This window comes from Canis lupus, chromosome 38 (assembly GCF_011100685.1).
Source record: "Canis lupus familiaris isolate Mischka breed German Shepherd chromosome 38, alternate assembly UU_Cfam_GSD_1.0, whole genome shotgun sequence".
NCBI classification, from domain to species: Eukaryota; Metazoa; Chordata; class Mammalia; order Carnivora; family Canidae; genus Canis; species Canis lupus.
Genome location: NC_049259.1, coordinates 3173944 through 3198364, shown reverse-complemented (window position 1 = coordinate 3198364; position 24421 = coordinate 3173944). Strand labels below are relative to the sequence as shown.

Genomic DNA, 24421 nt, shown 5'->3' with positions numbered 1-24421 from the left:
TATTTTTATTATTTATTTTATATTTTATTTTATTATTCTATTCCATTCTATTCTATTCTATTCTATTCTATTCTATTCTATTCTATTCATTTTATTGAAAGTTTTATTTATTTAAGTAATCTCTATACCCAGCATGGGGCTCAAACTCACAACCCTGAGATCAAGAGCTACACACTTCTACAACTGAGTGAGCCAGGCACCCTGGGAATCTGCATTTTAAATATACATCCAGGTAATATGATGCACACCAAAATTTTAAGAACCAATGGTCTTAAAGCAATGTTTTTCAAACTGGGATACAACATATTAGTGGGGTTAATAGACCAATTTAGCAGGTCACCACAAAGCAGTTCTCAAAAAATGAAAGAGAAGACAGTAGGACATAATACCACAGAACAAAGAAGAAAATATCAGAGTACAACACAGAGCAAAGACCTACAGGGACTGTTTTACATAAGTGCTGTTCTCAGTTATTTAAAAATACCCCATGAAATGTCTATACGTGTGTGTATTCCAGCTTGTACTACAACATATTTTTATAAAATCTTTTTGAGGTTGATTACATACCCTAGATCCTTTTTGAGAAACTAAGAACTCTTCCACGTATTCTCCAAAGAAAGGAGAGAAGGAGGAGGGAGGGAGGGAAGGAGTGTTATATACGTACACACCATACCATAACACGAGTTACAGGTCCCTGAATATTGAGAAGCTCATGCCCTGAGGACTCCTCTTGAGGATAATTCCTACAGTGTCTAGTACTCTGGTCACAGTGGACACCTGATAATTACTGGACAGTGCCAACAACTTCCTCCTGATGCTCTGTAAATGACCACCAGTGTCTGCCGATGCACCTGTAAGTGGCCCCACCATGTTGACTCTCTTTCTCTCAGATTCAGGGTGACTAGAAATGTTGAAGTTAAATAGTGTTCCTCAGAACATTGGGAGAAAGCATTCACAAATTGCAAGAATGGGGAGTGCAGTAGTGTGGGCACAATGTCAGAGTTTCCCGGGGAATATTTCCCTGTCTATAATAATGCAAGGGTAGGCTGTGGGATTGGCACCTTTTTGCACCCCCTACTGATAAAGTCAGAGGAGGAACATAAACTTTATCCCCAAGTTAGTGACTGACTTCTTTGACCAGCAAATGCACACATATTTATAAACACAGAGACTCGGACTCATTTTTTCTCTATGGCCAAAAGGACCGAAATTCCTTAGCCTTTGCTGGAAGATTAAAAAAGAGGCAGAGACAATCAGGAAAAGAGCAACAACTGAGCTTGATCCTCACCATGGTCTCATCCCAGTGGTTAAAGCCATCTGTACAAAGAGAGGGTGAAATTGGGGGCAAAGGTTTTAGAAAAAAGCGTTGGTCCAATGAGGCACATGTGACGTGGAGAGGGGTCAGGAGAGATGGAGAAGTTGGGCAGAGAATTAAGAAGACATAGAATCAAACCTCAAAACTATTCTAAAATTTCCTGATGCTTTTCAGTAACTTGTTTTCATGTGGTGGAAACTGGCACCGCATCTAGGATGCTTTGGGTCCATCTGTTTTTGAACTTAAGCTGTAGACAAGATTCAGAACAGCTGGAATCAGCAGCACTGACCATATTATATGTGTCTGGAGGAAGGAGAGAAATCAAATAAGTGTGTGGGAGACGGAGGAAGAGTTAAATGGGGTAAAGAAAGGGGAATCTGGAAGCCATCTCCAAGCAGAAAGCAGACAATGGCCAGGTCAGAATTGGCGCAAAAGAGTTTTTAAAGAGGCCAGAGCATCTGAGCACAGAAAGCCAAGGAGAAGAAACAGTGGAGGCATCAGAACAAGTCACTAACAAACAGTCCAGCCACAGAGCTGAAAATTCTTCAAGTCTGCGTGTCAATGAGCAGTGCCCTGCAGCTTCACCTCTGAAGGACCAGGTCAAGACAATCCAACATATAACATCAAGCATATTACATGAGTTGCTGGTAAACAGTCTTCAGGATCACAGCCTAGAACTGAGATGAGAGCGGGATTCTTTTTATTTTTATTTTTTTAAGATTTTTGTATCTTTATTCATGAGAGACACAGAGAGAGGCAGAGATATAACATTAGCAGAGGGAGAAGCAGACTCCCCACAGGATGCCAGACTCAATCCCTGGACCCGGGATCATGACCTGAGCCAAAGGCAGATGCTCAACCACTGAGCCACCCAGGTGTCCTGAGAGCTGGATTCTTGATGCTCTAAATGCAAGAGAAGTGCTCATGCAGAACAGAGGGAGAATGTGAGAAGAGTTCTCTTAGGAGAAAGCAGCAAGGGTCATAATCCATCAGGTGGCTTCCCCACAGTCCCGGTGAGTCCAGCAATGAGGGGAAATGGCCTTGGGATGGGCCTCGGTGTCCACCCTGTGTTTGGCCTATGACCCCAGCACTGACTTCTGATAATGTTCTGAGTACATCTATGGATAAGCAGGTCTCTCCCATCTCCCAAGGCTGCTCAATCTATAATCAAGAGAAAAGATTTGGCAGTGAGAAATGTCTTTCCAGACCTCATTCTGAAGTGGGGGGGGGGGGGGGAAGAAATACAAACAGAAATAAATAAGCCAAATGGCATTTCAAACAAGTAATATAACCACACTAAAGGTCGGGGAGTTGGAAGAGTAGGAACGAGCAACTAACTTTTGAACACTGTGTTTTGGTCCCTTAAGGCTGGAAACAAACCCCTCTAAACCATTATTAAAATCTTAGTTATTTAGTCTTCTTCAGAGGCATGGGTCAGCGGTTCTGCAACTATTTTGTGATACTCTAGGACTGAGCAACTAAATACGTATATTATGGATAATGGGTGCCAAATTTCTCACTGTTCAGACAACAGGGTTATAAATGTGGAAAAGGCAGGAAACAGAATAAAAAGTAGTATTGGATTGGAATTGAAGATATCGATATGGCTTATAGGCTTTAATATAGATAAGCAGAGAGACAGAGACATAGAGAAGTATGCGGGCATATGCATTTGTACACACACACCTGTTTACTACCCCTGTCTGCCCAGAGGGATGACAAACAGTGGTAGTCAGTAACAAAAAGCACACTTAGCATCCATGGTTTCTAACTACCATTTGCCACTAACAGGATCCAGGGCTCTTGGAAGCAAGGGGTCCTGAGGTAAAGCAAGGAAAGTACAAGATGAGCCTAGAACATTTTTTTTTGTGCCAGAAAGTTGAATGGTGGGGACATGTCAAAAGGACAAAAGAACCAGCTTGAAGAAACTCCAATAGCCAAGCCTGGAATGAACATTAAAAAAAAAAAAAAGTAAAGGATTATAACCTGCTGAATAAAATCAGGATCCATGAAACCAGATTGATAGAAACAAATAACCAGACAAATATCTGAGGGAGATGGAAAAGTTCTTCCTTATAGTAGAATCCCAACTGATAATGTAGGAAAAAAATGATGGAAACTAGGCAAATTACCATTTGGTAACTATCATCATCATAACTGATTTAAGCAAGAATCATCACCACATGCTACAACAGACAGGTAGAAGTTCTGAAGAATAACATGGTATTTACATGGTCTCAAAGTAGCTCTCCAAAATGCATTAATTACAAAGCACAAACTGGAATAATTTCATGGTAGAGAAATCTAGCAGGCATCACTCAAAGCAAATGATCAAAGTTAACATCACCAGTAGTGGAAAATCATTAGCAAGTGACTCCTGATAGAATGCACTGAGAATATAACATCACTCGCTGGCAGCCCGGGTGGCTCAGCGGTTTAGCGCCACCTTCAGCCTGGGGTGTGATCCTGGAGTCCCAGAATCGAGTCCCATATCAGGCTCCCTGCATGGAGCCTGCTTCTCCCTCTGCCTATGTCTCCTGCCTCTCTCTCTCTCTCTCTGTCTCTAATGAATAAATAAAATCTTAAAAAAAAAAAATAACATCACTCGCATGGTACTCCTGCCCAAAAGCACATAACCTAAATGTAATCATAAAGAAATATCCGACATTTTCAGAGATATCGAATTAAGGGACATTCTACAAAATAACTGAGAAGAATGTTCCCCTGAAATATCAATGGCATAAACTACAATGAAAGACCTGGAAATCATTCCACATCAAAGGAAACTAAAGAGAAGAAGCAACTGAATGAAATGCATAATCTTGGACTTTCTTTGGCCAAGAAGAAAATTTGGAGAATAGTAAATCTGAATGTCTGTGGTTTATATAATATTATGCTATCAATATCTGTACCCTGATTTTGGTCACTGTACTGATCATTATGCCATTATGCCACAGAACAACCTTATTTTTAGAGAATACATATTGAAGTATGTGGAGATAAAGGGGCATCATGTCTGCAAATCAAGATCAGGTGTTTCAGGAAAACATGTATGTCAATGAGTACTGCATGAAGAGAAAAAGACCTATAAAGCAAATGTAGTAATATGTTAACATTTTTGGGCAATCTGAATAAAAGAAATTCTCCGACCATTCTTGCAACTTTCCTGTAAGTCTAAAATGATAACAAAAACAATGTTTAAAGATCCCATTCTGGAGAAGAATGAAATCATTTCTCCCATCTCTCCTTTGGAACTAAATATATGTTATTTTGTGCTATCCTTTTTTCATACAAACCCCCTGTCTTCTACATGACCCAATGAGCCTCCTGAGGGCAGAAGCTGGGTCCTATATCTCTTTGTGACCCCGGCATCTGCCAGAACCTGTCAGTCAATACTGATGATGAAGATGAAGCCAAGTGTCTATGAATGAATCACGTGCAATACAGGCAACTTCAAGAATCACTCAATAATTCTGGCCCCTCAACCTTGAACTCAGCACTCAGAACACACACGTGTGTGAAGGCACACACTCATACACAGGGGCATAACCTTAAAATATTTCATGTTAAATGGTAACCTCCATGAGAATAGTGGCTTATTTTTCTGTATGTATTTAATTTCTAGCATAGCCTTTGGTGTGGACAAAGTGCTGAATAAATGTTTGCTGAAAAGTACGAGTGAATCTCACTTACCAGACTGGTGTTCACCAAAACTTTCTGTTAATGAACAAAAGGGCCAGTAGTGCACTTGTTTTTCAGAAGAAATAAAAGCACAAGGATGTTCTTAGCCCCCCAAATAATAAGTGAGTTTATCAAAGATTTTCAAGCCAATATTTTCTGACAAGTGTGCCTTGAAAGTGGTCCAGACCTGATAAATTGCTTTTTTCGTTTGATTAAAGGTGAGAACTTTTCTAAAGTCTTCTCTGATTTGGCACCAAGAAAACCTAGTAAAGATGTATTACAGGGGTGCCTGGCTGGCTCAGCTGGTGGAGCATGTGACTCTTGATCTGGAGGTCATGAGTTTAAGCCCCCAACATAGAGTGTACTTAAAAAAAAAAAATACGTACTATGTATCTTTTTTCCATGTGGCTTCCCTGAACTATGCTGTAAAGTAGGTGTCCTAAGCACTCATTACCATCCAGCAGGAAACTCACTATGTGTATTTGGGGGCTGGGAGTGGGGTGGAGAGAAAAGAAGCCTAACTGTTCTCTACCAGGAACATAACCTTCATTCACGTCCAATTGATGGTGTAACAGAGACTTGGCAAAACCAACACTGAAAAAGCAAACGAATAAGGTTAGCAGCCAAGACAAAGCCCCTAACAATACCATTTTAATCCGCACGTTTTAAGAACCTAAATGGCTTCAGGAGGTGCTAATGGAAAAGTCTATGTGGCACGCCCACCTGAATGTCTGCATGCATGTGTACGTGGGACACTGTGGCAGGAAAGGACACACGTTTCCACCCATGACCAGACAAGACAGAAGCAAGGAGATGGCTGACAAATCCAGTCCCTGTATAAGAAGAGGGTCAGGGAGGAGGGCAGAAAGTCAATACACTTAGGAAGCTGAATCCTTCTTTACCGAGCCTGGTGTCCTGGCTTCCCCAGCTCTCTGTCAGAGTCCACTCAGTAGCATGGGCTCTGTCTTCTAAAGAAACTGTCTCAGGCATCATTTCCACCTGTATGCCATGGAATCAAGTCTGTCCAACTTCCTCCTTTTGCTAAATCCTCAAGATGCTGCCTATAAATTCAAAGAATTTCAAGCACCACCAGAAACCCCCCACCTCTACCCCCAGAACACAGTAGTTCGGAACATCTGGTGTTTACAAGGGTGCAGGCTGAGAGCTGCCAGGCTTGTTCCACAACCTCTACTTTAACAGAGGCTGCTGGGGAGGGATGTCTGAATTTCATGCAAGGATGCCCCGTCTCGACTGCTTAAGTAGAAATCGGCAAACACAGCTCAGCATCCTACCGTTGAAGATAATCCTACTTTGTTCGACTCATTTTCTAATCCTGGTTCTTTAACCAGCTGTACCCAAAATATGTTAAGAAGCAGAGCTGTGCTCATTGATCTTCCCTGAGTTAAAAACCTGAGGGGGCAATGATCCAATGATTGGTGGCATGTAAAAGGCCAGGAAATAGCAGAAAGGATGATCCTTTTTCAATGCTGAAAAATCCAAACCCTCCTTTTTTTCTCATTTTCCCTAAATCCTTCATTAACAGTGAGCTCTTCCCATATGACTCTGTGTCTCTTCCCAGCATGATACTTCAGCACAGCACAGGAATTAGATATTAAAGTCTTTGCTTCAATTAACTTGGGACCAAATCTAATTGAGAACATAACTGCTATCTTTTACCTTTCCCTGCCTAAGTCAAGCATGAGTCCCTCCCGAATGATCCACCTTCCCTCCCTTCCCGGTGACTACTAGAACCTGCTGTAGATGGGGGTCCTATTTTTAGATCCAAGTGCCCATGTGCATATGTGTTCTTATTATTCTCTGTCAGCCTGTCTGATGCTCCCCATTTCAATTATGAAAGTCCTTACAGCAGAGATGGTCTTTTCTTATCTTATAAACCTTCCCACTTAATGCACTCAGCTCCCAATAAAGATGACATGGCTTTTGCCTTTAAAAGGGAACTGGATCAAAGTCAATTCATTTAATTGGCTGTGAATTCCTGAAAATTAAAGATCCTTCGAAGCAGACGCATATTGCTTCCTGTGTCTACCCCGGAATTATTATGAGACTTACGAAAGCCAGGAAAACAAATACTGAAAGTTCCCTGCACCCCAACACTGTTGTTAAGGGGCATGATCAGCAGTGTCTGGCTCCTAAAAGCGGAGAGCCTGAGGTGTGTCCTCCTAGCATTCCAAAGGCAGAGCCTGGGAGACACAGGAAGCCCTCAGTAGCATCCTCCCAACTGCTCATTAAAGCGTGTTTTGCCCCCAACTGCCCTCCATCATTCCCTACCCTAAAAGGATGATACAAAGTCACTTATGCAGACGCAATAGGAGCTTCTGTTTGGCCTCATGGGACAACCCAGTAAACCACAATCTGTTCTGCTCATGGCTGAGGCTTAAGTAGAAATCGGCACCCATACCAACCTGGCTGGCTGGTATGGATAGCGGCCACTGCAGGAGCTGAACAGGACTGGCACGCTTCTATCCACCCAGCTTGCAATCAGGACATCAGCACATACCATTATGGAAACCCAACGATTTGGCAATTAGTACTAACTAGTGACTCTGTGACAACAAGGACATTAGAGGGCGAGTGTAAGGCAAATTTCCTCCTCTTGATGATTATGAGCCTGGATCTAAAAGTAATATGCCAGGGTTAACTACTGGTTCAACATAGCTCATGACACCTTGGGAACATGACAGCTTATAAGACAAAACGTACAATTGCTGAGTTTTTGTAGGAACTGGACATACAATTATATAGAGTCACATGATTGCATAGTTCCTGCCCAATGCAGCCTATCATAAAAATCAGGAGGAAGGATGAGTTTGTCATTCACAAGGGCCCACACACAGGGGTCACTGAGGAAAGGGGAAATGGACAGGATACTACCTGGGGTCAGGCTTAAAAATGCTTAACTCTGCACAGAGAATAAATAGTGAATCTAATCCACCAAGATTTTACCTACAATAACCACGTTCAGTCTCATTTCCTGAGGACAAGAGCAGTCGTTGCTATTTACATGTGCTATGTGCTAAGTGCTGTCCTTAAGAGCTTCACATACATTCATTCCCTTACTCAGCAGAACAACTCCATGAGGCACTGTTATTACCTTCAATTTATAGATGAGGAAACTGAGGCAACCAAGAACCTCATCTAAAATCACCCAGCTTGTAAGAGGGAGACCCAGGATTGGGAACCCAGGAAATGTGGTTCCAGAACCAGTGATCTTGACTTCCACACTATCCTCCTGTGGTCGTGATAATTACATCAGCTACCCTTTCTTTCAGTTTCTAGTAAGTTATCAGCACTAGGCTAGTGCTTCACATATGTATTGTATCTGATCCTTAACTCTTCAGGGTAAGTATTAATTATTCCTTACATTTCATAAATGAGTGAACTGAAGCTAAAAGGGGTTAAGTGACTTGCTCAATGTCACAGGGCTACAAGTGAAAGAGACAGGATTCAGACACAAGTATTGTCTGGATTAAAGCTCTCAGCTTTTACTGCTGTCATATGGCCACCCGAAGAGCTTTCAAATGAATTCCTTCTCTGTTCCAAAGACTGGCCAGCACCCTGTCTTGTTGATCACATACCCACCCACCCCCCGCAAATTGCCTTCTTGTGCCTCTTCTATACTGCTTTGTCCACGTGCAAAACTTCCCAAGTCTTCCAGAAAGGATCCAACCACTGCCTAAGTTCTGTATGAACTAGGCCAGCGAGAGACACTCACCAGGGGACCTTTTGTTAGTTTCTTGATAAAGGCAGCTTGAGCCATGGCAAAGGGAAGCCAACCCTTGCTCAACACCAGATGCTACATCTGGGCAAAACCTTCCTTGAGGGAACAAACAACTCCCCAATATGTCCAAAATGAAGGAGTGACACACTGGTCCCAGGAAATGAGGGGTTCTCCCTTCTGGCAGCCTCTTGCTTCCTGCTACTTCCCTCCTCAAAGTCATCTGCTACTACCCAAGAAGGAACTTTCTAGTCCACCACTGTCTTCTGATTTGCAATCACAGCTATAACAATCTCCATGGCCAACTGACTCTTCCTTTCAACCCAGTGCTATCCTGTGAGGCTGATGAACAATTCTGAAGTTAACTCCAGAGGAAAAATCCATCGGCACTAGGTGATGTAACAGCAGAGACTGCACAAACACTGGGCCCAAGGCCAAGAACATGGACTCTACAAGAATTTCTCTCTAATTAACTGTGTACCTAACCTCCCACTGAAAGGCGTACTGTAGGTTGAATGTCTACCAGATTCCTGAGATACCTGGGTCCTGCTCCCTCACCTCCCTTCCCATAGTTGCACAACTCATAATCACCCAAAGAAGCAGGTTTACTTTTCATGTGTATCTCTGTAATATCCTGAAAATTTTATGTTAGTGAGAATAGGATATTGTCTTGCTCCTATGCTCAACCTAGCTCAATGCCTGGGACATCATTAGGTCCTCAAAATGTGTACTGAATAAATGTACAAATAAATTTATCTTTTAAATCACTTCTCACTCTCTACAATCTGAGTATGACAAACAATACAAAGGATGCTTCTCCTTTTTCCTCCTGGACGCTTCATGTTGGAAATCAGACACTGTCACAACCTTGACTGTCAGCTCTCTGTGAATGTGCCCGAATATCTACCCACAACCCAGATTTCAGCCCGTTGAACACATTCATTTTTTGTCAATTACGAAAAATTTCAGCTTTGATATCCTTCCGGTATCTTAAACTTAACATCCCAAAACCAAATTTCTCATGTTGTAGCCCTTCAAAAACAGCTCTTCCTAACTTCAGTATTTCTAATAAAGGCACCATTAATCTACCAGTCACCCGAGTCCAAAAGAAACTTCACGGCCCTCTCTCTTTTGTGCTTCCAAGCTCACTTGAAACCTGAATCCCATCTGTCAGCAATTCCTGTAGGTTCTTCATGTACCAGGTGTTTTCCATCTGTCTCTAGACTGTAAGCTCCAGGAGTACAGGGGGGCAGTATCCCTCTTTCCTGGTATGTATCTGTCACATGGTAAGAGCACAATACATACTTGCTAAATGTTCCCAAGGATCAATTTCTATTCTTTTCATTCCTACCATCCCACCCTAATTTAGATCCTTATTATCTACTATGGCAACAGGTTTCACTGTCTCAAGTTTCCAGTCATTTAGCAATTCACCACCATCAAGGTTAAAGATAATCTTCTGTAAGCAGGGTTCATATCTCAGTTTGGGCACTAGCTGTTCAAACCTTCAGTGGTTTCCAGTGTCTATTGCATAGCGCCAAATCCTCATCGAAAAGTCTAGGATGGTATGGTCCTATCTACCTTTGTCCAATTCCTCCCTACATAGCTGTTAACCACCCAAACCAGTCCACTTGCTATATGCTGGAAAGTGCTTTGTACTCTCCTCCTGCTGTGCTCCTCCCTGCCTACAACATCCCCCCCCCCTCCCTCTTTCTCCATCTATCAAAATCCTGTCCATTTTCTTCAATGTCTGGTCCAAATTCCATTTCATCCCTGGAAGTCTTCTGACCATACCAACTGTGCACCATCCCTTCTGTAGCACCCACTTGGTACTTACCACAAGTTGCCTTACACTGAAGATGTGTTATTGTATTCAGGTGCAATTCATCCCTGACTAGACTATAAATTTCATTTGGGAAAGAACCACTACTTCTACTTCTTTGGATCCCCCTCCTCTAAGAGTCTAGAACAATTATCTTTAAAATATTCAACAAATACTTGTTGTTGGAAAAGCTGGAAAAAAGAAAAGAGGTTGGCAGTGGGTTTTCAAGTAGCATAAGGTCTCTGGAAAGAACTCAGCAGGATAGCAATATAGGAGTATTCCTCCAAAGACTCAACAGGAAAAAAAATAAAAGAAAGAACTGAGCTATTAAAAGTAGGAGATAAAAACCAAATGAGCTATAACTGAAAGGTAATTTACAGCAAGTCTCTGTAAACATGCACACACACACACACACACACACACACACACACAGAGCCAATGCATTATCAATTAGAGTCCCGCTGGGCAATATTAACACAGATTCCACTTAAAAGAGACAATCAAAGGCTCAGCAACAAATAGGAATACATTTATACTCTTCAAGGAGCCAAAGTAAATGCAAGAACATGTTCCCTAGGAAGACTTCCTACCCTTACCTAGTATTTTATCTTTGCTCCTAATCAAACCAAGTGGAGAGAATCTCAGACATGCACAGGGTTCAGCCACAATTCAAAGGCTGGAGGGAGCCATGTTCCCCAGCTTCAACAAAGCAGAATACGCTAGAAGCAAATACATGCTCTGTACTTCTATCTGCGGCATCTCTCGCTCTTTCCGTGGGGGAAGGGGATGAGAAGGAGCGTGATGGGACCACAGGGTCAGACTCTGCAATGGAGTCAGAGCTGTGAGGGCTTTAATGAGGGTGTCTGCACAGAGCACAGTGTGGGCGAGGACAAAAGGTGAGCAGGAGCAGAGCAGAATAGGAAGCAAAGCTGAAGGAGTGACAGGCTAATGGCTTCCAGGGCAAGAAGGTGCCTAGAAGAAGAATGAAAAAAGCACTTCAGCAATGTTTGTCCCTAAATGCAGTCCCTGAAAACTGTAACTGAATACCAAACCCAAACGGCTGAAATGGAGCCGAAATGGCTGAAAGGGAGCCAGGCTGAGAGAGTGGCCGGGAGGGCAGTGGGGACAGTCCCTGGAGACCTGCTCCGGCCCTGGCCAGCGCACCCCAGCCGGGGCCCCGAGACGCGTCCATCCAGGGCTGCCGCTGGCAGCTGCTCTCCTGGCAGCACAGAGAGACGAATCCCTGGCATTGCTGGGCCAGCAGCTGCTACAACTCCGGGGGAGGTGACGAGTGCCCGCTGAGACGCGCTGGGCAGAGAACGAACTATTCTAGGGATCAGCCCTAGCATCAGCAAAACCGAGAATACACTTGACTGGCTGGATGAAAATGCAGCATGACTGCCACTTGAGAGACCCGGGAAGCCCACAGCCCTTCCTCTGTCCCAGCTTCTCTGACTTTGATTGCTTCTTGCCCTCCCATTTCTGTTTCTGCGGGCACGACTTCAGGTCAGGTTAACCCTAGGCTCACTGCCATGCCTTCTTACCAGGCTTCCCAGTCTCTTCCCTCTGATTGATCCTATGTGGTGTTGCCATAGTTACCTTCCCAAAGCACAGCCATAATTATGTTCCTTGCTCAAAAACTATCAACGGCAGGGACACCCGGGTGGCTCAGTGGTTGAGCGTCGGCCTTGGGCTCGGGTCGTGATCCCGGAGTCCTGGGATCAAGTCCCTTATTGGGCTCCCTGCGGGAAGCCTGCTTCTCCCTCTGCCTGTGTCTCTGCCTCTCTCTTTGTGTCTCTCATGAATACATAAAATCTTTAAAAAAAAAAAAAAGACTATCAATAGCTCCCCACGCTTACAGAATAAACCCTGTCACCTGGCACTTCCAGACCACTATGATCAGGCCCCTACAACTTTTCCAAGCTCATTTCACATTTAAATTTATTATTCCCGTTCTTCAGCAAAACAAACAGGCTACCCCTCAGCCTTGTTTTTCCAACTCTGTGCCTTTACCGACGCTATTCCCTCTCCCTAAAATGCTTCCTCCCCCATCATTCTATCCTCCTTCTACAACTTCCACATTGTCTCAATTGAATTCAGCTCATAGGACCAGTTTCTAGCACTCACACTTGTATTTTCCCATTTCCCACCCACTGTCCTTCACCTTCATGAGGCCCCGCCCAGTCCCCAACCTGAAGAAATGTCTATTCTCTATGCACTTGTGGCACTTTGTACGGGTGGGTGGACATGGTCTTTCACAGACCATATGGCAAGGCTGCAAATAGTCCCCCACTATGTTTCCTCTTCTCCTACACGAATAGAAATTCTTCCTCTGGTCTCCCCACACAAGAACCCAGAGGGCTCACTACCATGCCCTGGCCTCGGACCGGACGACGCTGCCTACCTGCCAAAGAGCCATTATTTGGGGTCTATTCCACTTATCTAACCTTATCTTCCACTGCTTTTGAAAATACATCTGTTCTCAAAATATTTTGCTCAGACCTCCATGAAGCCCATTTTACATTAAATGTAATGTTCACATGTCTCTCTTCCCTATTAGCCAGGATTCCAGAGCTTACCTCAGTCTTACAGGAATCAGCACAGGACGCAGCACTCAGTAGATGCTTAAGAGGGGTTTGTTGGGTAAGTAGATCATTACTCAGGATGAGACCAGACAGGAAGCTATTAAAGTAAACTAGCCATCAAGTGACAGCAAAAGGAGTGGAGAAGTTCCCCCTTACAGGCTCTTGGGGGACCTGGTACTTCTGTTCCACAACACTTACCTCAACTCAACTAACTGTGTGATTTGTTTCCCGCGGTCTCCTCATTCTGTTTAAGTGCCCTGTGCTGGAGGCAGTGCCTGTTCATGGCTACATCCCAAGGCATAAGGTCTGACCTGAAGGAGTTCAAGGAATGTGCAATGCACATTTGTTGAATGAATGGAAAAGAAACTTGTTTTTAATGAGGCTGGATCCCCCACTAATCCCTGTATGTCCTCTGCAGAGAGCATTCTCATTTCCTCTCCCTAGTGTGTGCCATCGTCTTCTGCTATATAAATCTTTATATAGCTTTACCTTTAGAGCCTAGCCCAAGTCCCATGTGCTTCCTGAAAACTCTTCTGATTGTTCCAGATCCTTTATCTATCTCTGATGATTTATCTCTGACCTCTTATCACATCTACAATTCTACACAAAATCAATGATTTCTTAATGAGATCATTATTGCTTTACTTTCTAGTTGCTTCTTGTATTAAAAATCTTTCCTCCCCGGCCAGATATGGTCCCCTGTGGAGACTCACAATAAACTTCTCTTGTATCTTCCAATGCCCATATAACAGAGTACACAGATGGCTCTAATAAATACTCACTGGTTGTGGGAACATGAAGCCAGGTACCAGCTTTATCAGAAGGGAAATCAATTCTTCCAAAACACTCTATTCTTTGTATGTGATCTTAATTAGAGCAATCCAGCTGACTTACAGATTGGCACATCTGTACTGTAAATAAATATGTCTTTAAGCTGAAAATATGATATAGTACTAAAAATCAAATGCTATTTTAAACTTAGGAGTAGCTTACCAACAGAATAAATCCAACTCTGAGTCATTTTTTAAAGCAAATGATTTCTCTCCCAAATCTTCATTTATCATATACTAAAATAACATTTTATTCTCTCAGGATTGCTTATTATAAAGAGAATAGGACTTGGGAAAGATAAGGAACTCCGAGGACAAAACATCTGGAGGAAATTCTCATTCTGGCTTATATTGAGAGTGTCATATGTTCTCCTCAAACTTAGCCTCCATATCCAGTGCTCAGAGCTGGTTTGTAAAGGATAATTTGTGTCCCAAATTATTAGAGTGATAAAAGAAGAAAATAGAGGAAAACAAGATATATGTGGCATTCATTCCTACATTCATTCATTTATTTACTCATCCAATGATGTTTAGTAAGCATCTAGTATAAACCACATACTACACTAGGCCCTGTGAGAGGCTGAAAAATGAATCCGAAAAGGTTATACCGTCTACTAAGGGAAGAAAATGAAAGGCAGACAATACCGAATGCCCTAATATAATAAAAGAAAAATAAAATGCTGTAAGAATTCAGAAAAGGGAGAACATTCTTTCCTCTGGGAGAATCAAGAAAGTTTCTTGGAACATCATGCATCTGAGATGGGTCTCAAAACATAGGTATGACTTTGACATGCAGAGATGTGAAGAATGGGTACCTAAGTTTAAATAAGAGGATGGCAAAGGCTCTTTGGAGATAATGTTCCATTTGACTAAGGTATAATAGAGAAAGGAAAAAACAAAACAGGAAATAAGGTTGGAAAGCTAGTCAGGGCCAGATGTAGAGGGCCTTGAAGGAACAAGCCAAGGAGAGTATACCTTTATGAGTAGAGCAGCACTTCTCAAACTTTAACGTGCATACAAATCATGTGAGTCTCTTGTTAGGGTAGATCTGGGGGTGGGACCAGAGATTCTGCATTGCTATCCTAGGTGGTGCCGATACTGGGAGACCACACCTTGAGCATCAAGAACAGAGAAAGTGGGAAGCCAGTGCACAGAGAACCTGCCCAATCTCCAGTGTGTTCCAGGAAGGCTAAATCCGGTACAAGTGCATCGGGCAGACTGGAACAGGGAAAAGCCATACACTGTGGACCTCAATGCTGGCTGGTTGTTTGTTAGAATCATCTGGGAAGTTTTTTCACCATACTGTTACCCAGGTCCCACTCGCAGAGATTCTGACTTAATTGCTTTGGGATGAGGCCCAGATTTCAGCATTTTTAAAAATTCTCCAGAGAATTCTAATGTGAAGCCAGAGTTGAGAACCTCTTCTGTAGATGATACAGTGAGTAATGCAATCATTCAGACAGCAAGGATGATGATCTAAACTAGGGCAACAGCAGTGAGGACAGAGCAAAAGGGTCACTTACATAAAATACTACACAAGGACTAGATCTTTGCAACCATGTGGGCAATGAGTCAGATGTATGGCGATAGCATCATTAATTTCTTCCAGTTAAAGACAGTTTGGTCAATTGGTTAAGAACAGACTCTGGAGCCAAACTGCCTGGGTTTGAATCCCAGCTTTGCTATTGATTTACTAAGGGTGTGTGTGTGTGTGTGTGTGTGTGTGTGTGTGAGAGAGAGAGAGAGAGAGAGAGAAAGAGAGAGAGAGAGAAAAAAACTTAGGCAAGTTCCTTAACTTCTTTATGGCTCAGTTTCCTCATCTGTGAATTTGAGATACAACAACAACCAACACACAAACTTGGTGTAGAGCTTAAATGAGCTACCATAAATGTAAAACCCTTAAAACTACGTTTAGCACACAGGAAAGAGCTTTGAAAGTATCTGCTGTTATTCTTAGCACAATTCTCGATTTCTTCTGACCTCTCTAGGATCTTGACCTTTCATGATCTGGCAAAAGAGAAGTCCTGGAGGGACTCTCAACCCTCAGCCAGTTTGAAGTCCCTGGGGCACTTTTCATGAATGCACATGGATCTAGATGGCACACCTTGCCTGACCCCCTCCCCAGCCCCATTCCCAAGGTCTCTGTGAGAAACAGCCACAGAGTCCCTACTTGAACTGCTGGTCCTTGGTGCTGCGTGTCTTGGCCAGGAATCGCTCAGCCAGCTTCTCCAGATTGCGGGAGTAGTCCATCTCGATCTCTGCCTTCTTCCGGAAGAAATCTTGGAGGTCCTGCAGCAGCTGCACCCGGAGCTCACACTGCTGGTCCAGGCATTTCATCTGCTCCGTGAGCTGGGCGCGGATCTCTGCAATAGAAACAAGGTCAGACAATCAGATGGAAAACCCTAAACACAAAACAGAACAAAACAAAAACACACATGCCAACATTTACCCCTTCCATTTAGTCAAGACCTTAAAGATTTTAATTAAAAAAAAAAAAAAAAGGCTAAAGCTTCAAATGGCCATATGTTATGAGGCACCTCCAAAAATTCCACCAACTCTTCTGGGACCACTAAGAAACTGGAACCAGGAATCTGCTGAATCACTTAAGAGAAACTACTTACTAGACAATATGATATTCAGTTACCATTTATTGAGCGATTTACTAGGTTTCTGGCACAGTGTCAGAATTTGGGTTCCCTTTTGGCTAAAAGCCTAATGATTTCTCTCTCAACCACCATATTTGGCAGGTACTACTTTCATCTCCATTTTATTCTATTTTATTTTATTAAAGATTTTATTTACTTATTCCTGAGAGACACAGAGTGAGAGCCAGAGACCTAGGCATAGGGAGAAGCAGGCTCCCCTTGGGGAGCTTGGTGTGGGACTCGATCCCAGGATGTTGGGATCACGAACTGAGACAAAGGCAGACACTCAACTACTGAGCCAGGTGCCCCTCATCTCCATTTTAAAGATGAGAAAACTGACTCTTAAGGAAGTCAGGCTGTTAGAGTCACTGAGTTGGGATTCAAACCCAGAAAGACAGACTCCAGAGCCCAAGCTCCTACTTTTTATATTTTCTGCCATCATTTCAAAATGTTTTTCTGCATCTTCATGAAGGAAGATGAGGGTCAAGATATTTTAATGGAGATACAGAGTTCTGCACAAGGTCAAATAGTGGCAATCAAGAATGAAACAAGCCCCAGACTTCTAGGCAAGCAACCTTGCACTGTCACTCAGATTCCATAGTTTCCAGTATCACAGAATGTAAATCAATCTTCAAGAAGTTGATTTTTTTCCACCAAAAAATATCATGCATACCAATGTTGCTTCATCCTCAGTGATGCTCAGAGCCTCTGCTATGTCAAAGGTAGAAATACTTTGGGTTAAGCTCTAGCTTGACAGATTTCTGCCTGGCCTAGAGTCCTCACCACAAGGCGAGCAAGCACCCTCTCTAGAACTGCAGCAATGGTAGCTCCAGAGGCAACCAGAGCTGCCTCAAATGCAATACAGCATTTGTTACTGACAAGAGCCCTGGCACTCACAGGAAGCAGCTTGCTAAAACCAGACTGCTTTCAGCTCAGAGAAGGCCTACAGTTGTGTATCCTGCTGAAGTTATGCCCCAATCCCCTTTCCAGTTGCAATGGAGCCATTTCTTTCACCACTTTCCCCTGCAAGCTTGCTCAGCTCCAGTGCATTATGTTGTGACAGTGGCTCCAATCCCAAGGAAAAAGAGCACCTATATTATTATGCCTTTCCTTATGCATGTTCCAAATTTATTCCCAAATCGTAGAGTTAAAACAATGCTTTCTGTCTACACTATGTAATGCATAGGGGTGGGGCTCGAAGGGAGATCTAGAGTTTTCATCTGAGCTAAGGAAAAATCAGGGGCAAATCCAAGACCAGACCTATGATGTTGAAAAGTTTGCTGACCACTCTTATGAAGCAATGGTGATGGCTGAATGCAGTGCACTTAGCTTTGCTTCGAAGTAGCTGGGGATCCATAATCTATTCTTATCTTCATTTTTGTCTCTGTTTTCACCCATATCAGAATGCAGCACAAGATCTGGTCCTTTATGGGTGATCTTGGGTTATCTGTAAGTGCTGTTCTCCCCCTCTTCATCCCGTATGCCTCCTCCTCACCGACCATCAATGCCAATCAGGCCTACAGTAACCTCACCTGAACTGAAACTGAGCCCCGGAGGATTGTTTCAAGCAGACAGAAGGCTGAGCAGAAAAGCCGCCTACCTCATCACTCATCAAAGCTCTCTTGTTCTGTGTTTTTTTGGGAGTCTGATTACAAGAGTGTTGGGGAAAGATGTGCAGAGGGCAATGTCAGGCATATAGTTCTTGTCAGATTTCTGGGCCTCTTAAAGGCAACAGCCCTTGTCAAGACTATTCCTAGAGGCACTGCACCCCTTCTACCTATTGGTAGATAGAAGTAGAAGCCAGCAGTAGTAGCCATTGTGTGGGCAGACTGTGAGTGGAGAGCACTTTCACAGTGTTCATTGATGTTACTTACAACTGGCCCATAAAGGAGGAATCAGGGCATCTCAGGGCAAAAAAGGCTCTCCAGGTACCCAGTCAGTTCCAGATTTGCAAGAGGATGTGGGTGGGTAATGGAGCTGTCAGCCCCCTCTGAGTCACCAATAATCACATAAGACTGCCTCAACAATCTCACTAAGTAGGAGAGCAGAAGGGAACATGGTAGAGTGCATGATGCCCACCCTCCACCACAAAAAGAGGTCAAGACAAATTCCCATGATACCCATGAAGTTCCAGAGGTAGGCCACTTCGACAGGGTTGCCCTGTCGAAGGAATTAGTACTTCATAGGTAGCCTCTGAAATATGTGAACCTAATCTAAGAAGCCCCCAAAGCACATCCAGCCAACACAGAATCACACCCTGACTCTTCCAGGTGCCTCAAGTGGGTAACACAAGAGAAAGTGCACCCCACCTCAGGCATCCCCTCAGGGACCCTGAGGATAAGACTTACTGAACACCCTTTATGGGGCTTTATATGCATCATCTCATCTAATCTCCACAACTAGCCCATAAGGTATCCCCAATTATCCTGATGACAAAGGTAAGAAAAATGAAATAAGACCTGTAAAGTCAGTTATCAAAGGGTCATACAACTAAGTGAAAGTGAGGTTGAAACTAAATTAAGGTTTGTCTAACTTGCCAAAGAGGTTGACTGTGGGCCAGGGAAACAAGAGAAACAGAACACAAGTCTGGAGTCTCTGAAAGTATTTCTGGGTAAATTACAGTTTCTATGGCTCCCACCCATAGGACATCCCCTTCACCACCTCTAGCTGAGGAATGATTCAGAATCAAGTATGAACTAGCCCACTAACTCAATAACTAGCTGATGTTTCAACTAGTTCACAATTGGGCTGGGTCTCTTCCCTGCTTCCTCGATCTACTCTACAGGGCAGCTTGGGAGGAAGTGTTTTTCTTGTCCCAGGAGCACACTCTGAGGTCTGCCAGTGTGCCCAGAAGGTAGAGAAAGTGAGAAAGCAATGATATTCCACACCCCATCCATAAAAAGAAGAGTCTCTGCTAATAGATACCGCCCGCTACTGTGGTTGATGCTCCACCGAGCATCTCCCTTCCCCCGCAACCTGCCTAGAAAGAGAAGCCTCCCTGGCTCCCAACCTCAGGGTATCTACACAGACATGTAAGGGAGACTCCAACCACCCCCGTCTCTTGGCTTGCAGCTCTAAGACAGAATGGCTGCTCTGTCCAGCACAAAATGTGCTGCTTCAGACTTCTGCTGCTGCTGTTGCAAAGACAAACAATGGTCCCCAAGAAGGCAGCTGTGCCAGCTCCAGTCCTGTCCGTGCATATAAGGGACAGGAAACAATAGGCCACTGAATGCCAGCTTGCCTGGGCCATGTGCCCAGGCTGGAGGCCCCTCTGCACCCTGGCCTACCAATAAATTACAGGGGCAGAAAGAAGAAAGGAGCAATTTATAAAAACATGGAGGAATTCCTCGCAATTCCATCGTGTGCTTAGGCGAGTATGCACATGCACGCGGGTGTACACTCAAAACCACACACTCACACTACCCACACTGTCCTTCACTGAATCAACTCAAGAAGGTTTTAGAGATCCAGTTTACAGTTGGATGAGCATCCCTGGAGACTGGAGATGATGGGGTCTTTATAGGTTCGGTTCCTAGAATTATATGGGAAGCAGTCAAGCTCTCATTTTCTAGAAGCAGCTGTATCTCAGGGGTGCAAATGAACTCCATGGACATCCACAAAGCCAGAGTACAAAGGTTACCATGAGCTTTGAGTGATACACACCAAAATGACCTCCCGTAGGTACCTAAACACAGCTCATTTATTCACTAAATCTTTACTGAGCTCCTACTGTATGGCAGATCTTGAGCTAGGTGATGGTGAGGATGAACAAAATAGATCCATTCCCTGCCCTAATGAAGCATGGCTTGACAAAACAGAGAGGAAAAGAAAGCAAAGCCAGTCTTACTGCTTTTGCTTTGAATACTCTTTGTCATAACATAGCCACAGGAGTAAGTCCCAACCCAAGGACTAACAACTAAAAAATCATCAGTAGCAGACAGAACACACCAAACAACAAACCTAAGAAAAATTCAACATCCTCTGGCTCTTTTTTCTATTAGTTTTTTTTTTTTTTTTCCCAATGGCACTTCTGTAGCTTTCTTTGCAAAAAGAACCAAAGTTTTAGAACTAGTTTCCTGAAAATCAGAGTTGACCTTTGGTTGTTACTTCATTCAAAGATTCAAGCCAAAATTTAACCCCATGGTTGTGGAATTAGATAGTGGTAGTCATTGCCCAATCTTGCACATAGACTAAAAAACAACCCCACTGAATTCATGTACCTTCAAAAGGGTGAATTTTGTGGTATATGGGTTACAACTAACTTAAAAAATTTAACCCCACCAAAAGCATGTTCTTTTGAGCACCATCCTGCTAGCTAAGGGGAAAATGGCCCAACAAACTGGCACCAAAAAGAGGAAGGAATTCTTGGTTTCCATTTCTCCATTTGCATGGCCTGAATCTCAGTTCTGCCTTCAACATTCTTTTTTTTTTTTTTTTAAAGATTTTATTTATTTATTCATAGAGATGCAGAGAGAGAATGAGAGAGGCAGAGACACAGGCAGAGGGAGAAGCAGGCTCCATGCAGAGAGCCCGACGCGGGACTCGATCCAGGGTCTCCAGATCACGCCCTGGGCTGCAGGCGGCGCTAAACCGCTGCGCCACCAGGGCTGCCCTGCCTTGAATATTCTTGAAGATTACCAGAAACTGCCCCTCTGGATGGCAAGCTTGGCCATGACACTGAACTCCACTGGCAGATCACCATTCCATCATTTCTGAAGGGTGTCAGAACAAAACCAGCAAGGAATGCTTTTATGCATGAGTTCAAATATAGGACCGGCGGACATATCCAGCAAACTTCCCTTGGGAAGTGCAGACTCCTTGTCGGTGCTTGGCCATAGCTGAGATCCTAACTACACCTGTCTCAGAAGTTCAAGGGAGGCTCATTTCCATTTTGGAAAGAGGGTGAAGGGTCACAGAAGGATGAAATTAGAAGAAAAACTAGCCCTAATAGGATACCATCATTTAACAAAAACAGGTCCTTGCCACACTGTTTAATAATCACATAGACTCTGAATATATAACATCTGCCAAAACAGGCGACACAGTCCTCTGAAAACTGTCCCCATTTCAGAGAACACCCAGGGAATTTATCAGCCAGCAGAGTCTAAGGGAGTTTTGTTCAGTTTGTTGTTTTCAATCCAAAGATATTAGTCCCTTTCTTCCCCTCTTTCAAAATTCATCTCCTCCTTCAGGTATTTTTTCTGATTAAGGCATACAAAATCCCCTCTTTTGAGTCCCACATTTCTAGGAGAAAATGAGGGTGGGAGGGCAGGCCAGGAGAAGCACATAATCTTTTTGGGAGGGTATCACAAATACTCCCTTCCCTTCTCCTCGATGGGCTGGTGTGTGCATAGGGACAGGAGCTTCGACTCCCACAGGTTCTATTCAGAACACAGGGCATGAGGTCGGCCTGTGTTCCTCATCAGAAACTGGGACTGACTGGCCACCAGTCTTTTGCCACAAAATCTGCCTCACCTGCTTTTAGCCTTTTCACAAACACATGATGTCACCTCAGGCACCTCAGGAATATTAATTCCTAGTGCCTTTCCAGCAAGTGTTATATAAGAAGACAATTGAGGCTTTCATCAGGCTCTACCCTCCAAATCTCTTTCCAAGACCTCTTATCGCAAGGGTAATCAGCCCCTATCAAAACTGTTTCCCAGGAAACAAAATGCTGAGATGTCCTGCCAAGTCCTGCTCTTCACCCTACTGGATTGCTTTTCTACAAATTCAGTCATGGGAGGGCCCTTAAAAATCCTTGTTGGACAGAGGACAGAACCAAAGCCCAGAGAAAGGAATGGCTGGAGATCATATTGCTATTTAGTTGTGGATGTAGGACTGAAACCTGGGTCACTGGGTTCCCAAGCCAATGTCCTTGCTTACTTACTCTTCTTATAAAAATGTATTTGTGTACCTAGCAGGTGCTCTGAGAATAGCACAGAATTAGAACACTAGTAGGGACGAAGCCAGTGAAAAAAACCTATAGCAAACAAGGTGAAATAATAATAGAAATAAACGAGGTCTGCACATAGTGATATAAAAGCAAAGGAAAAGGACATATATCAGCTTCAATCCACCTGCTATACCCCTTCTTTCAATGACTGACACTATCACTTATGTCTGAGTAGTCACTGTTCCAAGGATAGGCCATCAAGTTACTTCTGGTAAAGTTAAAAACAGCAAATATTCCTCCTCGAAGAGTGACTAATGGCCTTTTTCATCGTTACTTCCTATTAAATACAACATAGAACTAGACATGTGTTAATCCAAACAACCAACCAATAATAGCTACTAAGACTACAAAAAGTATGTTGATGTGATAAATACTTAATATTTCTCCTTCTCTGGATCTCTATCCTCCCCAACTCTCAGTCCATGTGCTTTTGGTAAAGCTGATTCCACTTCCGCCCTCTCCAAAGATGGTGGACATCACCTGTAGGCCCAGACCTGAAGACACCGAGAGTCTGACATTGCTGCTGCCATCTTGCCACCATGACTGGAATGCCTGTTTGAGAATGGAGCTGACCCAGAGAAAACAGAGCTGAGAGATGGAAAAAGGAAACTTGAGCCCTTGAATCAAGTCATGGACAGATGCCAGCCCTATCCTTGGTCCTTTTAGTCTCATAAGCCAACTCATTCACTTCTTTGCTTAAAATTGTTTGCATTGGATTTTTGGTTCTTTGGAAACAAAAGAATCCGAATGAATAAAGTGAAGGATTCTAAAGTGCTCAGAAGCATAAAGGTCCCTACACTCAAGGAACCTACAATCTAATTGTGAAGACAGGATCAAAATATACATTTTCTTTTTTTTTTTTTTTTTTTTTTTTAAATTTTTATTTATTTACGATAGTCACACAGAGAGAGAGAGGCAGAGACACAGGCAGAGGGAGAAGCAGGCTCCATGCACCGGGAGCCTGATGTGGGACTCGATCCTGGGTCTTCAGGATCGTGCCCTGGGCCAAAGGCAGGCGCCAAACCGCTGCGCCACCCAGGGATCCCAAAATATACATTTTCAAAAATTATATATTAATATACTACATAAATTATGTTGATATATTACAAAAATTGTGCTAGATATTATACCAGATATTTATTTAATAGATATTTGTGCAAAATATCTGCATCACATAATTTATGTTATTGTATATTGTGTAATGCATATTATATATTTGAAATTAAGAATAAATACTTCTAGTAAAAGTTTTGAGGGCTCAGAAAGTGTAGTGAGGACAAACATTATAAAGTATGGCTTCTTGATGAAGACTAAACTCTTTGAGGGGAAGAATTTGTCTGTTCAGTTCACCAACATACTCCTGGGACCCAGAACAGTATCTGGCAGGCCTTCAAACTTGCGGAGGGAAGAATAGAGGGAAGAGAAGGACGGAGAGACGAAAGGAGGACAAAGAAGTCTGAACTAGTATTTCTAGGATGGATAGAATTTTAGCAAATGGAAGAGCGAGACCATATTCCAGAGGAAGATAAGATGCAAGCCAAGAAATGAGAATGTTCGAACATGGCTCTTCCATGAGGTAGTGAGAAGAATGGCTTAGCTAGAACGAAGGGTATTTTGAGGCCTGGTCAGAGATAAGGTATACATAAAGGAGCTAAGAGACAAGTCTGGATTTCAAGCAGCCAGAAATAGAGCTGGTGAAAGGGTGCATCATGATGAAAACAGAGCTGAAGAAAGATCAGAGGAGGTCTGCTGGATGGATTCCTAGGCCTTCTGAGTGAAGAGACGGAGTGAGCATTAATGAGCAATCCAGACTGAATGATACAGAAATCACCATGAGCAGGAGGATTCCATGAG

At 43.2% G+C, this 24421-nt stretch overlaps 1 protein-coding gene across 11 annotated transcripts in view; it reads right to left on the bottom strand.

Moving 5' to 3' along the window:
- The window catches only part of SRGAP2 (SLIT-ROBO Rho GTPase activating protein 2), a 235414-nt gene that overhangs the window by 127889 nt on the left and 83104 nt on the right, over positions 1–24421 (bottom strand). For all 11 annotated transcript variants that reach the window (XM_038586064.1, XM_038586065.1, XM_038586066.1 and 8 more), the window contains exon 3: positions 16140–16332. In XM_038586064.1, coding sequence (XP_038441992.1) covers positions 16140–16332 — 193 coding nt within the window. The remainder of the gene's footprint in view (positions 1–16139; positions 16333–24421) is intronic.